This window comes from Amblyomma mixtum, chromosome 2 (assembly GCF_055824585.1).
Source record: "Amblyomma mixtum isolate Tamu chromosome 2, ASM5582458v1, whole genome shotgun sequence".
Classification (NCBI taxonomy): Eukaryota; Metazoa; Arthropoda; class Arachnida; order Ixodida; family Ixodidae; genus Amblyomma; species Amblyomma mixtum.
In genome coordinates this window covers 238,363,371-238,379,635 of record NC_143013.1, presented here as the reverse complement: position 1 = coordinate 238,379,635, position 16,265 = coordinate 238,363,371, and the positions used below count along the sequence as shown (strand labels likewise).

General features: G+C 45.5%; 1 protein-coding gene across 1 annotated transcript; it reads left to right on the top strand.

The window, feature by feature from the left end:
• The first annotated feature begins 1,573 nt into the window (after positions 1-1,573).
• LOC149363079 (uncharacterized) lies at positions 1,574-15,437 on the top strand. Its single transcript, XM_089568431.1, has 4 exons — positions 1,574-1,627; positions 7,952-8,036; positions 11,612-11,806; positions 15,166-15,437. The coding sequence occupies exons 1-4, from the start codon at positions 1,574-1,576 to the stop codon at positions 15,435-15,437; spliced, it is 606 nt and encodes a 201-aa protein (XP_089424557.1).
• The last annotated feature ends 828 nt before the right edge of the window (positions 15,438-16,265 follow it).

The window sequence follows — 16,265 nt, the reverse complement described above, 5'->3', positions numbered from 1 at the left end:
GTGTGGCTGCCCCCTCTCCCACCGCTCGCCGACGCGGCGCGCGGGTGGGATTGCCGTCGATTGTTCTAGACTGTCCGAGTCGTTTCTACGCGATGTTGACGTAGAGGGCGTAGCCTTGCGTGCGCTAAGAGATGCCCTCCACCTCTTCACTCGCGCGACGGCGGTGGCGCCACGGCAGAAAGTTCCAGATGCTCCTCGAAACCACTCCCGCCCTTTGACCAATCAGGACGTACGCCCAGCGCGAGAAGGAGACTGCACAGCCGACACTGTGTGTATGTGCTCGCCTGCCTTGGCGCGAAGAAGAGGTAGGTGGGGAGCGAGCCTATGTAAGAAGGGCGTTGACCACCCGAGCTGCCGTTTGAGCTTCAATGAACAAATTGTGTTTTTTTGTTTGCCTGTCTCTCTTATGTAACAAGTGAAGGCGGGCTAGTTGGTGGTTGACAATGGAGTGCATATTGCAACCGCGCTAAAACGCGTCCTGTCCTGCGTCTTGTCCGCGTCTTGTCCTGTGATTTCCTTTCTTGTCCTGCGTCGTTTTAGCGCGGTTGCAATATGCACTCCACTGTCTCTCTTGTGGTAGTGCACTTTAAGTGCAATAAATATTTTGTATTGTAATCTTTCTCAAGTGTCACTTTACTCTTAGTGGAGTGTTTCTTCAAGAAGGAATGTGTCTGAAAAAAAAAAGAGCTGTCCGTAATTGTACATGCATGTCTTGCTCGCATTTTTTGCCTGAATCTATCAAAAAGCTGAAACAGCTGATTTATTGTCAAGGAAGTCATCTACCTGCCTGTTCTAGCATTTTATTACTTCCTTTATGGAGGACTATGGTGATCGCGCAGCCGTTATAGATCATCATCGCCATTATCAGTCTACGTTCACTGCAAAAAAATGTCTTTCCACAGATCTTTTCAATTATTCAGTCGTATGCAACAGCCAGGAACCATTATTCCTTACCTCACTACAGACCATCCTTTAATCCCGGAGAGCTCTGCTCTTATGTAAAGGCGCGGCGGTTGATACTCCTGAAGGTTGTTGCCGCACAAAACACTTTTTTACAATGACCAGCATCGCCATGCCAACTATACACACCTGGTATTCTTTTATCATTGCGTTATGCTCAGGGCCCAGGGTTACAGAGCTCATAATTATCGTCATCAGCCTGACTACGCCGCTGCAGGGCAAAGGCCTCTCCCATATCTCTCCAGTTAACCCCATCCTGCGCCAGCTGTGGCCACCCTATCCCCGCAAACTTCTTAATCTCATCTACCCCCCCCCCCTAAAGTTCTGCCCCCTCCCCCCTTCCACGCTTGCCTTCCCTTGGAATCAAGTTCGTTACGTTCCGTCCTACCCCACACTTCTGCAGCGCACTCCGTAATGATAGCTCTGAGAATCTGGTTCACTGCTTGAGCATTAGGGCCGTCGTCTTCAGTTAAAGCCGACAGTCTGCTTTGTCGCAAGATTCTATGTTCCTCTACTTTCTTCTTGCTGCTTACTCTTTGATGGGCGTCCTCCTCACCAGGTTAATATTTAGTTCCCTCTTCAAGTATAAGATAATTCGAGAATTCAGCACTGGATGGTCGCTACATCGCACCTTTCTGAAGACTTCTACACATGTATTGATCCCAAGGTGAGCGGGCATGATATCAATTTTATTTTTAGACTCGCCATTGCGGCTTTTCCGCCTCCACTTCCTGTTTTCCCGTTTGCGAAAGAAGGTATTCATGATCCTTAAACTATTCCTCTCGGCAAACTCTACTAATAGCTCTCCCCTACTATTTCGAGAGGCTATGCCACAGTCACCCACTGCGTGATCTCAAGCCGGCTTGGCCCTATATTGGCGCTGAAGTCTCCCATCAGTGCAATGTACTGGACTTTTATTTTGCTTGCTGTGCATTGCACGTCTTCACAGAAGCTTTCGACGATCTGGTCACCATGGCTACATAGAGGTGTGTAGGCTTGTACCACTTTTAGTTTCTACCTCTTGTCAAACTTAATTACAATAACTGCCACCCTCACGTTAAAAATATAGAACTCCTCTATGTTGCCAGCTATACCCTTATGATGAGGAATCGCACACCTAGTTCTGCTCTAGCTGCTAATCAATTATAGCATATTACGCGCCCACCCTTTAGCTCTGTCTGCGACTGATTTGTTCTTGTAAGCTCAGTAAACCTTGCGACATCCCACTTAATACTCTCTAGTTCCTCGAACAGCACTTCTTTAGCCCCATTGGATAATTTTCCAGCGTTAAATGTTGCTAGGTTCAGTTCCCTATGGGCTCCTGTCCTGAGCCAGAGGTTCTTAGCACCCTTTGCTGCGTGCTCCGTCATGGTTCTCACCGACGTCTTGATCAGTTGCTCCGCAGCCGCTGGGTACTAAGGGCCGAGAGTTAATCGGAGTATACATATAGGAGGGTGGGTCAAAATAATACACTAGGGTGGCCAAATCCTGTCCTGGTGAAGCAACGGTTTGTCGGCTCTGGTCACTACGATCAAGCCGCACCCCAGGCTTGGTTTGCAGCTCCATCAACACACGGGGTTTTTTTTATAAGTGCAGAGGGCAGCGGAGGGGCACTGGGATTCAAACCGAGGCCCTCTTGTACTTGAGGCAGATGTTCTAGCACTACGCCATCGCTGCATCTATATATTTTTTATATTTAACATGATAGCGTACGACTATTTATCAAATTGTGCATCATACGCCGTTTTTGCACATTTATGAAAATACGTAGACACGTAGCACACAGCGAGGACAAATATCATAAGTAAATTAGTTCTGGACAGGCAGTAGCAAAATTTACTACTGCGTTTATGCCAGTTCCAGTCTTTAGAAGTAGGGCTTTGTCTCTCTCACAAATTGAACGTTTTCTCTATTCTGCAGGTAATATAAGACTTTCTTGAGCTTCTAGGAGCCTTGCCCAAAAGAGGTACGAGGGCATGCAGCAAAGCTGATTTTTCGCTCAATAGAAATTTACCGTTGATCTTTGTCAATGTTAAATCTCTAACTGTGTTAAATCCTTAACGCGCAATGGACAGCGCTCACGTGCTCAAAAGCAAGTTTGTAAATTGGGATCAAGCAAGCAGACTTATTAGCTATGCATCTTTCTTGGAAAGACTAAAATAAACCGCCTAAAATAAATATGGCATCACTACAAAGTTTCCACTCTTGACAACGTTTTCCAGGTTATCGCACTTTGAAAGAAAATTAATATGCCGATTCACCAAAACTGCTCTTCCAGAACAGTGATTTCTAGAATTAAAACTAGCAAAACAAATGCAGAACTATGATATCTACCGATCATGTGATTCAGGCAGCTCAGCAAAAGAACGTGGCTCGTAACTTAGCCTGGCGCAATGCATTGGAAAGAATACGCTGTGCCTCACATGGCGATATGTTCCTGCGTGCCCTGCCAGTGCACCTGCGGTGCACACATCCGGTGAAAGGCAAAAAAAAATCACATAAACAGGCAATATGAAGAATGATGCCAGCATTGGATGTGGCTAGCAGACGGCACATAACTCCCGACTGAGATGGAATGTCGTTCACCGTTTCTGCACCCAGGAGCCTCCCGGTTCAGCAAGTGTTCAAAGAGTAGTACTTAAAAACCCTGCAAAAAAAAGCAGGAGGTTTAATCATAGAAATTTGTCTCATATTTCGTAAAAATAAATTTGGGCATTGTTCTGAATGCCAGATTCTCCTCGTACATTGCCCGAGATTTTTTTATAGCGGCGGAATAGAGTCGGGCAAGAAGCTACAAACCCATTGCGAAGCACGCTTCCAATGGCGTAACATCCGAATATCGGTAATCTTTTTTGCCTTCGGTGAACATCGAAAAGAATGTGTCACGGCAACACTTCTTTTATTTCAACTGATACGTCCATCAACAGCTCATGTTATTTGATGAGCAATACACTTCGGCAACAATCTTTTCTTCTCCTTCGCCAATAGAGGCACATTTATTTTAGCAGCAGTCCACGAAATTAGGAAACCAACAACTGCCACAAAGACGAAGTCCAAACGTGGATGAAGAAGAAACGAGCGCTTTTCGTTGACTTAAGTTTTGTCCTTCTGGCGTCTCATGACTAGAAATATGCACGAACTATGCCAATTAACCACTGAAGTATTATTCAAGATCAAAATGACCCTGTATGCTTCTCAACATTCTAAATATTAGAAGAAAAGGGTCGCCTGCATGGATCCCCGGCAACTCTATTGCATTTCCTCTTGCAATTTCTAGCCAGAAATACGTTAGAGATTGGCGTTCATTGTAGATGCAACAGATCGTGACAGCCTTTTAAGTTTTTTCTTTAACTTCCTGTTGTGCGATATTCTTGCGACACTGCACACAGGTGTGAGGTGCTGTGAATCATACGCACACATGCTGGTATGCACTTGTGCAATAGGCAGCACAACCTACCTAGGTTCACGAATTCTAGGCAAGCCTGCTAGCAAGAACGAAGCCTCCCTTCAGCTTTAGTTTCACCTGTACCATCTGCCTGCGCTGGCGACATTCACGAGCTTCACTCTCTGGAGGCCTCACTGTCTTGGTAACAGAAGTTGCCGCCCTTCCAGCCGCGTCGCCTTCCAGCTGCGAGCATCATGATAGTTAAAAACGTAAGGAACGAATGTTTCTTCACTTTTCGTATTTTCGAAGAAATAATGGTCTTGGTTTTGATGACGCTGGCTGCTTTTTGTAAGCCGCATAGGTGTACCGACTACTTACTACTTAACACTTCAGCTTCACCAGCTTATCATAAGCTTACAGGCAGTGCGCGTGAATTCTCATGCAATGAGCACTACTACAAACGCTTTTGAACCAATAAGAATTACGAACACGTGAGCTATCTTATAGTGACAATCGATAATACGTGATGGCTAGAACATTGTGCATCTGGTTAGCCACTGGCGAGCCTCTGTTTCACCACTTCGTGTCATTCTCCTTCTTCTTCATCATCCTCTTTATAATGGCATCGTGTCATTCACATGCGGGACTTCTCCTTCATTATCTGCGTGCTGTTGCACAATAGTACCCGTTAATGACGCGAAAGCTGGAAAGAGTAAGATGATTCCGTGGCGAATCTTGATAAGGTAACCGCACAGGCTATAGCTATGCGAAATGGAATAGAGGCGTTGATTTAGAGGTAATCCTGGAAGTAATACCCTCCTGCGTATTTTATGATGCTGAAAACCTCGGCCCGGCAAGCTTCACCATGTTGGTCGCCACAGAAGAAGCGAGGCACAGCTACGTTTTTAGTAGCGAGGGCGTCTGTGTGCGGCCAAGTCAGAGTATATAAGCACACAGGCAGCCGCAGTCAGCATGCAAATGAGCCAAAGTGGGTGTTTGATGCACAGCCTGATGTCGGTTGCACATGCAAGTGAGGCAAAGCTGACCGCTTTTGGCGGGTAAGTAAAGCAGAGGTGAACAAAGCGGTGAACAGGCGTATGCAGAAGACATAAACCTGGGACAGCAGCTGCAGAGAGAAGGATAGTTCAACGCATGCACCTAACTGTGATAGAATAGAAAGAACTGAGTGCTGCGTAATGCTGAAACCAAAATGCCATAAGCAGTCGCAAAGAGATAGGCATTCTTTTCGGGAAGTAACTTGACACTGTCAGCCATCTGCACTTCGCGACACACTTCAGTTCGCATAAACTTAGCATGTGTTCTTTATAGTTATCAATTCTGGAGCATTCTATAGCATGTACGCACGCAGTGTGATTCTGTGCTGCTGTGGGCAGCATAGTGCGGAGCAATATTGAGCACCTCGGCTGTCAGTCCTATTCCTCTCCAGTCGCCATTTTCGCCATTCTTTTTTAGCGTCGAGGCAGTAAAAATACATTGGGGTGGAGGTGTAAAATTGCTGGGGCACTGTTCAGAGTACTGGCTGTGCGAACTATAGCAAGAGAACAAGCGGCTCGTTATCACGTTGCTGCAGGTAGTAAAACGTAGGAAGCAGATAACTGTCAATTATTTGCAATAATAAGCTCCAGTGTTTCAAAGAAAACGTCAGTTTTATGTGCACCATCTTTCTCGCCGGTTGTCTTTTCCTTGCCTTTTTCAATTCTCATTAAGACACCTGTGCAAAGCCCACCCCCCTTTCAGACGGCACAAAGTGCACCAGAAACCCGGAACACACCCGCGTGATCTCGCAAATAGGCAGGCGTGCCTTACAAGTGCGCCCACTCTGCTACCACACGTATAATACTGTTCTTGCCGAAAAAATGACCTCGGAGAGTTTGGTTTCAGCCTTACGGCTCCGGTGTAGTTCGTTGAAAAAACTTTTTACTCTCGCAGAGAGCTCGCCTCTCCTCCACAGTCCTGAGCGGCAGGTTGCGTTACGAAGGCAGCATTAAATGCCCTCACTATCCATAAAGCAAACTTTTATTACATACCAGCGACGGTTCCGAGCACATATCGCCACGTGAACTCACAAGGCACTCATAGATGATCATCATCCTAAGAACACTTTAGCCTAAGCCAGGTTTTCAGGCTTTTGCCCCAAAACACGCCAATAGAACGCTGTGGCCGGGCACGGAGATTTCTGACAGGCGGGCAAACAGCGTGTTAATTCAAAAGCTAAAAATATGAAAAAATTTCTCGATGCTTTCAAATAACAAATTGTTTGCTGAAAAGAACATCGTGGACCTCGCAAGAGATAACAGTGCTAGGAAATGTAGTGCCAAAAAAAAATGCCGACGATTACGTTACTTCCTAATGCGAAATATGAGTGCAGCTCCTCAGCTGATTCACCTTTTTGATAGCTTGAGGCAAGGAATTGGACGGCGGCGACTGTAAGCTTCTGCTTCGTCGACGCGCACCTCTGGATTCTGGCGGCGGCGGCGCTGGGCCTCTGCTCTGGCAGCTCGTTTAGCAGCAGCGGCAGAAGAAGGACTTCCACCGGTTGCCTCGCACATTGCTTAGAAGGAACTGGCAGATAATAAACTATTTATGTAGACAGGCGGTTCTCCGTAGCGAACGGCAGCGGCTATGCGTTTCGGCACGGGCGGTGCACATATCGAGATGCGCCGCCACCGATCCGGTGCTCTGATTGCAGTCGTACAGGGGTGGCATTGAAGGAGAAGCGAAGAGAGCAATTAAGTTATCGGGAGGTCAAGTTAAGTTATCGGGAGGTTAAGAATTAACTTATCTGGAGGAGATGGCGCCAGGAGAAAGACGCGGGTTCGATCCCGGCCGCGGCGGCTGAATTTCTTTGGAGGAGAAATTCTAGAGGCCCGTGTACTGTGCGATGTCAGTGCACGTTAACGAACCCCAGGTGGTCGAAATTTCTGGAGCCCTTCACTACGGTGTCCCTCATAGCCTGAGTCCCTTTGGGACGTTAAACCCCATAAACCAACCAACCAGATGGCGCCAGGAGCGCGCGCAACTACAGCAGCGCGTTGTCCCGGCTACGGAGCTGGTTAAACCGGACAAGTGCGACGCCGCGAAACGCAGGAACGGGCGCCTAAGAGCTGCGCTTTAAAACTTAAAAGAAGCCTGAAGAAAAAGCTCCGAGGAACCTAGCAGGCTTCTGGACTTTATGTACAACAGACACCGTATCAGGAACGATAATAGTACAAAGAGCAAAACAATTGTAATTAACGACAAAGATCACACAAGCATGACTTGCTCATGGTAATGAAGAATAAGAGCACGATAATAATTTTTGTCAAGAATTTGTAACATATACTGGAAAATACCAGGGAACAGGCAGCTAATAAAAGTCTTCAATTCAATAGTACAACGGCAACTTCGGCAAGACCATAATTAGCCTATAAACATGAAGTCCGTTCTTCGCTCGGTCACATAGGTTTTATTCAATATTGGTCATCCAGCGACCAGTGATGCCATGAGATTACTTTGGCAAAGTATAGCCGGTATCTAGAAACCAAACGCATTAAATACAACCTTCTACCATTTCCTATTGCGAAGATTTCTGTGGTATTTTTTCAGGGATTACATAAGGCAGGAATGACGAAAAGCAGTGTCTGCAGCCTGGCGCTAATTTTCTTCGCCTGTTTGCCTGGTGCAAAAACTGGTAAGTAGATTTGCGTTTCGCTTCATTACAAACGATATATCCATACCACCGTGCACCTTGAATCAGGATAACAAATATTCCTAATCGCAAAAACACCCCGACAAATTCAATTCGAAGCAAACCACGTCATGTCATTGGTGATTCATGCGCGCGAATCAATTTCGTAGGTCGCTCAATGTCTCCAATGAGAACTGTTTACTGCACGAATTTAAAAGTTTTCCTGTGAAGTCTTGTCAGGAATTTCGTGAGAAGTGAGAACTAGGGTATGAGAATATTCAAATTTTTCGATTAGCGAATCAAATATCCTTTGATTTCATGCCCTAAAGACATCAGCAGTGTACGTTCAAACGTATTGTGAATCATTACAATTCAATCTAACCTTTTCCAGAAGTTTCTCAAGAATTGGCGCGAAGTTCTAGCAGGGCATGTCGTACTTTTTTTCGAAGACTTTTTCTAAAACAGGGCCCACTACGATTTCCCACAGCATGCTGCTGAGATGGGTCGTGCGGGGACGAAGCTTGGGCGCTGTTACACGGTCCGTTCCTGTGGCGGCGTTCATAATGTCATGCATGAGGTCTTCTAGACAAGGTGGCGAGACAGCGTTTAGGAAGGATTTACAAACCGTGACTTCATCACAGGTCATCGCTTAAACTTTTGTCCCTCTCATCAACTGGGATTATCCGCTACTTCCTTTGCTGTCCTCCTGACCAGCAACAGGTAATTTCCATATCAATAAAACATGTTGTTCATAGAGTTAGTTTACAGACCTTATATAGCGTGTCGCCTAGTGGACATCAGTGACGCGTCTTTCGAATGCTACAGCTTTGATTCCATGATATAAAGTGCAGGCGCTAGCCTTTCTCTTTTGCAAGAACGTTTTGTACGAATATTAGCCCAGGTAGCGAATAATGACACAAGTATTAAACTGCTGTTCGATTCGCAGATTCTAATTCAATTCTGTTTTTAACTATACCATTGGTATTTGATCCAGTAGTCGGCTAGCCTATTGTTATTCGGTTCGGTTTCGAAAACCACTATTCATATACACCAAGTGTCAGAACTGCGGCGAAATGCAAGCCCGTTTCTTTACCCTGGCCTTTGACGTTGGTTGACCGTATTGATTAATCATCATTTGCAGGCTTAATTTATAAAACTGCCATAGTGGCAAACCTTTGTCCACCATGCAAGTGCAGAGAATCAATGGAAGTCCAGGAGAATTTGTCAACCCTCAAGGATAAGTTGAATTCGAGTATTGTAATGATTACACTTATCATCGAGCTCAAAGCAGCAGTATGACTATCAAAAAATGCTAGTCATCTTCCAGAAGGATCTCTTTAACACTACACATCTTCAATATCGCAGTGCAACGCATTGCCGCCATGGTGGCTCAGTGGTTATGGTGCTCGGCTGCTAGACCCGAAAGACGCGGGTTCCATCCCGGCCGCGGTGGTTTGAATTTCTATGGAGGCGAAATTTTAAAGGCCCGTGTACTGTGCGAGGTCAGTGCACGTTAAAGAACCCCCGGTGGTCGAAATTTCCGGAGCCCTTCACTACGGCGTCTCTCATAGCCTGAGTCGATTTGGGACGTTAAGCCCCATAAACCTTTACTGCGACACCTTTTGGCGTGTCACATATGTGAAAAAGTAGCCGCAACAGGACCGGCCTGAGTGAAGCATATATCTGCAAGCATGCAGGTACCATATGGTCCTTAAAAAAAAGAAGTGTTCTTGCTTATAACCAACGCGCCTATGCTACTTTGTTTTCGTTTGGAACGTGCTGTTCTCATGCATTTTTTTTTTTTGCGTGCCTTTCATTTTTCTGCCGAAAACAGCTCACGCAGAAATAATAAGTTTAGGTTGAATTGGTTAGTTCCTCCTTATAGCCCTGATATTCTATTTTTCATCATTCTGTCGCACTAACCCTGCATTCAATAGATGCAATACACGCTTTCCCTTTTAAATTTATTGCGGATGCCTACGATTCTTTTCGGGCGTTGTTGTCGTGCCTTGGTCCTGCATGATGCTTAAATTATCTTTCAATTCCTTTCTGTGACCGTGAATTCTACTCTGAGTTTAAATAAGGCTATCTCCTTAACATATTGATGCTCTATATTTTAGTGTGGTGACCCTCAGGGCGGCCCTGCTGCTGCGCAGATGTCCGAAATAACAAGCCGAGATAACCGTGACATAAAAAAAAATTGGCTCTGCCTTAATTAAGTTCTGCTTTGATGTGCGTAGCGAGAGGTACGGTTAATGTTATTGTTTAGCTTTCGAATCTCTAGGGTAACATCTTTATCGTTTAGCTTGGTACGCCTCAGTGTTTAGGTTTTGTTGTTACCTATCGTTAAGTTACGGTTTTAAAAGTTAAAAGACATTTTTAAAAGTCCACGCATATATTTTCAGTCTTCATCTTGTTGTTTCTCAGTTACCACAAAGACATCCCGATGGTCCGTGAAGTAGCAAGCAGCCGTCTCAATGGCTTCGACACAGTACTCGCGTCGGCCCTGTCACGACATGGTGAACTAGACGACGAGCCATCCTCATCTGAATCCTCTCGCCTGGCCGCTTCGTACTTACGGCGCTTCTCGAGGCGTGCGGCCCGTTCTTCCTCCGCCTCCTCGGCTCACTGCCTCCACTTGGTTTCGTTCCGGCAACGAAGCCTGGCTTCTTTCAGTCTATCCGACTCACTTTCCATATCTGCCGATGAATCCCACCGAGCCACACCTTCTATATGCAGGGTGTCCACGCTAACTTTAGCCAAGGGTTAAAAAATAAAATATTTCAGGTAGGCCAGGGAAACCACTTACATACATCTACCAAACAGCTAGCGCATTATAGGCAATTTTTTGTTTTGCAATTAATTAATTAGCAATTAAGGTAATTTTTCTAAATGCGTAAATATTGACTTTAGACAGCAGATGCGAATAGCGAAGTTGGAGAGCTCCTTCAGAGACCCCCATTCCATTTATTTGCGTTAAAGAAAAACTCACCTGTATCTTTTTTCCGAGCTACAAAGAAATATAGTTCAGTAGCGTGGCTTTTTGGGCTTGTTGGTTTTGGGCTTGTTGGTACAAAGAACCCCCGGTGGTCGAAATTTCCGGAGCCCTTCACTACAGCGTCTCTCATAGCCTGAGTCGATTTGGCGACTCATTGAAGCGACGGCTTCAATGCGCCGGCAGGCCGATATGTCAACGGCGGTTGCGGCCCCCGCGCGAGCCAGTCTGCAAGCGTGACGGTGAAAGTTGCAGCGAACGCGCCGGGCATTGTGAGCTATGACATGGTCAAAGGCGACCAACACAAATGCGACGAGATTTATTCGCCACTGAGCGGCAAAAGAAGGTAGGCAATTATTTTATGTATCTTCTTTTGCCTCTTTGCTTTAATGTACTATAATCTCAACGGTCCAAGCAACTACTTCCGATAGCTTGTGCAATTATAACCGACTTTATCGTCGGTTCGACGGGCTGTCATAAGTAAGCACTGTTTTCACATACGTGTAGCACATTGTTTTTATCAGACGTATCATAATAAACACACTGCATACAACTTCGTCCTTACTTTCTTTCCTGAGCGCAGCTGTAGTGATGCTCCCAACGCTGGTCCAGTCGAGGCAACCCATGGGCATCGAGAATATCAATCCTTCGGGTATGGTACCCATGCCTGCAGCGGGCTACAATCCTGGCATGGCAGCTGGCATAAATCCCACAGTGCAAGGGTTTGGAGGCTCCGTTATGCCCGCTAGCATTCCGACGGCCCAGCAGGCTTCAGGGGGTAAGTGTTTCCAGCTTTACTTCCAGAACGCTAAAGCCCAAAATTTCTTGTTTCTTTTTTTACTTATCGGGTCGCTCTTTCTCGTCACTTCTCTCCAGCCTACCGTATCATTAACCTTTTGTCTTTTCAGTTTGTCCAACCTTAGATTATCTTGAGCAACGACTTGCCACACCATTCTGCGTCGTCCTCCGGGTCTTTTTCATCAACTTTAAATTTTACCACCTTCAAGGCAATGTGTTCCTTATCCTTACACACTGCTTGACCACTCCATCGCAGCCGCTCTTCATTAATTTCTCTTTCAGTACTTATGATTTTGACCTCCACCTGTATGCGGTCGTTGCAGCATTTTTTATTACCAGTCCACACATCCATCTCGGCATCGTCGTTTCTGCAATGTTCATCCTTTGTACGTCAGTCCTTTTCGTCTTGCCTTTCAGCTTCTCATTTACCTGCTATCATTTGATAAAATTAGTCAAAATCACTTCTGATACAATAGTACCACTAACGTAATCGTGCGTACTTATATTGCTCGTTTAGTGGCAACCGCGTTCTTGACATTTTCATTCTAGAAAATTCTAGTGGTTTTCTGGTATTTCCAACAAAGTAGCCTCTAAATTTGGAACAGAGCTCGCAATCACGTACGCAAAGCAGTGGTGGTGAGCGCGAAGCCATTATCGGTGTGAAGTAGTTCGTGTGAACGATGTTTGGCTTGCGAATGTAGTAGAGGTATTGGAGAAGCCGATAACTCTTTAGCCTTCTCTTTCGCCTAGCGGAATGATAAAACCCCATGATACAAGCTACCTCACACCATGATGAAAGTTGCCAAGACGACTATTTATTGGGTGCCTATTTACATCCTATGCGAAATATGAACGTGTTAAGAGAATTCTTACAAATGGAATAGCCTAGAGACAGGGCCCTTTCGAAAATTTTAATATGCATGCTTTCTCTATGTAAAGCGATTAAAAATATTGGGTGACTTTTTTCGTCCGGACACTGAAGGCGTCAATTACGCTTTGTGTCCAGTTGATCGCAAACGAGCGCGCCAAGAAGCCTCCTTCGGCTGCTCATTGTTTGTTTTTGGGAATTCTGAAAATGTAATTTAGAACTTCTATTACTGGTCACTTTGTGGTGCAGAAAATACTACCGCCTTCTCGTAATGAGTACACCCTGTAGAAAGTTTCCAACCTAGCTATAAAGGCACCACAAAAGACCACGGCAGACGAGAAATATTTTGAGAATTGTAAACCTCAATGTAAGCATGTAATACTTCTATGAAGCCCATATATTTGGCCATTTTCTCATTTATGACGCTAGTGAACAGAAGAGCAATACCAATCACTTCAAAGAGGAAAAAAGACAGTACTAGCGTCTTTCTAAAGTAAGGAAGCAAAAAATTTCATGAAAGCCGCAATTTTGTTCATAAAGGAAATTTTCTCCTAAAATAGCTGGTTTAATCCGGGACTTTCTTCTCTTATTTTAAGTAAAACATCACTTCGCCTCTTACGCGCGGCTCCTCTTTAGCCATTGTTCAACTCGCGAAATATTGCCGGTGAGCTAAACGCTGCGGCTGCCTCACCGGTTACGCCCGCCAAGTGCGCATGGTAAACATTCGACCAAGGAGAGTAGAACTTTCACCCGTCACTGAAACGTTTTCTAGCTTATCAACAGTGCTGATTGAAGAACGAAACATGTCTGCGGAGCTAAATGCCATAATGCGCTCAAATGGTAAGCATCTGAGTCTAAATAGGGTGCAGAAACATGCCAATTATTGACGAAGTTCGGTTTCCTTCCGTTAACATTCTTCTGGTGTCCCGATTAAGCTTCACTCGGGACACACGATTACACCGCAAGGTAAAATCAACTAGGTGGCCCAGTTTCCTCCTACGTTGCTGTTTGGGCGCCGCCTGTCAGAGTCATGCTCGTGACTTTGTAGCGACAGCTACACTACGCTACCCAGTCGAGCATTTCGCCGCGAGTCTGGGAGGCCGATAGTGCGCATGCGCGAAACCAGAGAGGAGCAACAGGTGCGCGGCGCATGACGTCAGAGCTCGGCCGCGTGTGGGGTCGTGTGGATATGCTGCGAATGTGCGGCTGTGTGTATAAAAGCTGAGATGATACGACAACATGCGTGACCAAGGGGGGAACTGTAGCTCCCGCTACGTATAACCTGCATAGCTGAGCTAAGCCACTCCCAATTTTTTCTCTCACAAAGCCGACGCCGAATATTTGGGGTGACAAGGCCCTTTAAAGCTATCGCGTTGATATTTACTTCAACTCATCATTCCTCATCATTCCATCATTCCGCATCATTCCTTTTGATTCTCGCATTGACATGTGCATACACACCTTCTTTCATTTAGGCATTGAACTCTGAAATTTGCTCACTGGACGCATCCACTGATCACCCATGTATCACTTTTTGAAAATCATTGTCTCTTGTAAATATTCCAGTCTCTGGGTTCTTACTCGATTTGAGATACATAGTGTTTTCTCCGACCATGCTCCTGCAATAGCTTCACTGAGGCTGCATCTTGTAAAAATATACAAAATGCGAATACGTGCACTGCAAGATACCTCTGCATGGCTCATTCAGGTCAAATACTTCTTTGCCAAACATTAGAAGGCATTTACTTTCTCAGCAACCGAGCAATTGTACCAAAAGCAGTGTCGTATGCCCGGGACTGCCGTATCTCATTAAGCTGTCTGGTTAACAGTATGTTATCCTAGTTAACATAATATCGTTTCGCCTCTAGACTCTGCTTTTCACCTCTGTCCGCGAAAGCTAAGTGCATAGAAAAGAATCTACAAGTTCTGGGCGCAATATTCACTTCAATGAATATTTGGATACGAGCATGCTGTGCAAATGTTCACTCTGCAAATTCCCTTTCTTGAAAGCTGCAACATATCGACAATAAAAGCTCAGTAAACGCGAATGCTCAAGACAACTCTTTGGTTGGCATTAGCCCTACATCAGTTGTACGTTCTTATTGTGCAGATTTGCCCTTTGACGAAAATTCAAAGAAAGTGAAAGCAAGTTTCTCTGATAAATTTTATGTGAGCTGGATATTCAGTTCAATTTGTCCACGTGCTTATATCGGCGCGCACCAGTTGTAATTTAAAGATTGGATATAACTACGAATGATAAAAGTCAAAAGATCGTTTGAAAAACTTATTATTCTCTGATTTCAAACTTCTTGTTTACACAATTTGGCCCTTGCCTCGATAGACATGCTTGCATACATCAGACAATAAATTGTAGAGTCTACATCAACTTCACTGCTGTGCAACGAACGCACGCTTCCTACGTCGCCTTCCCTCGTATCAACTCTTGATTTATGCTTCTCAAACTACTGCAGTGATCATCACCGATGCCGCCGGCATACGGCAAGCTTCAGGCGGCGCGAACCAAGGCGGTCCTATAGTCGCTATTGACCAGAGGCTTCTGCGTGGCAAAAGCTCCACTCCTGCCCCCGAGCCGGACGCTCCTGCCGCGCCGGAGGATGAAGCGCCGCCGCCCGACGACCCACCGGCAGAGCGAAGCGACAGAGCTCCTGAAATTCCATCTCAGAGGAAGAGCCCCGAAAACACCGCCCTAGATCCTGCTGGTGCCCGAAACATTCCAGAGTGATACGAGAAATTGTTGTCATTGCGGCCAGTCACTCAGAGAGCCCATCAGTAAGACCAAAAAACGGGCACAGGAAGCGCATGAAAAAAAAAAACATTCTAACATGATAAGAGCCTGTATAGAGTGTGATGTCAAGAAGTGGCTAGAGTTTGCTTTGCTGCCTTTTTTCCACATTCAATAAAAATTTGTTTGCCACTCATTTTTTTAGTAATTCGGCCCTATTAATCTCTAAAACATTTATGCACGGAGCTGTTTACTACTTCCCTCTAGACGCAGCGTAATTTTCATCACATAGCATAAAAAGGAAATCGTGCGTGCGACCTTCAGATTAAGGGAATAAATGCGACTGCATAAAGTTATCAGCTTGAGTACTTAGAAGCGTGGTAGTAGACAACACAGGGTCCACAGCCGCCTTGTTGATCGTATGAAAAGGCGTCTGTGTTCTATATCTTTTGATAAAAAAATTTTCGGGGGCAAACCGGGCTGAATTTGGAGCTCGCTCAAATAACGCAAGCTTCCACTGCATGAAAATTCGGGGCACACTCAAGCTGCGCCTTAAGGGTATGACGTCATAGTTTATTCGTTTCTACAGTGGCGTGGGGCCCTCTTTCGACAATCGCAAGCACTTCGCAAGCACAGAGACTGCTGTTTTTGTTCTTTTTTTTTCCTCGGGACGCGTGACGCCTGCCTTTAACCAAGTCGAACGAGCGTTCGTCCGTCTTCGGTAAAGCGCCTAGCTTATGACAAGAGGGGCGACTGTTCGAGTCCCGGCTCGATCATTTGCCCTTTAAGCCTTTTCTACAGGGGCATTTGCCTCATGGCAGTGCAATG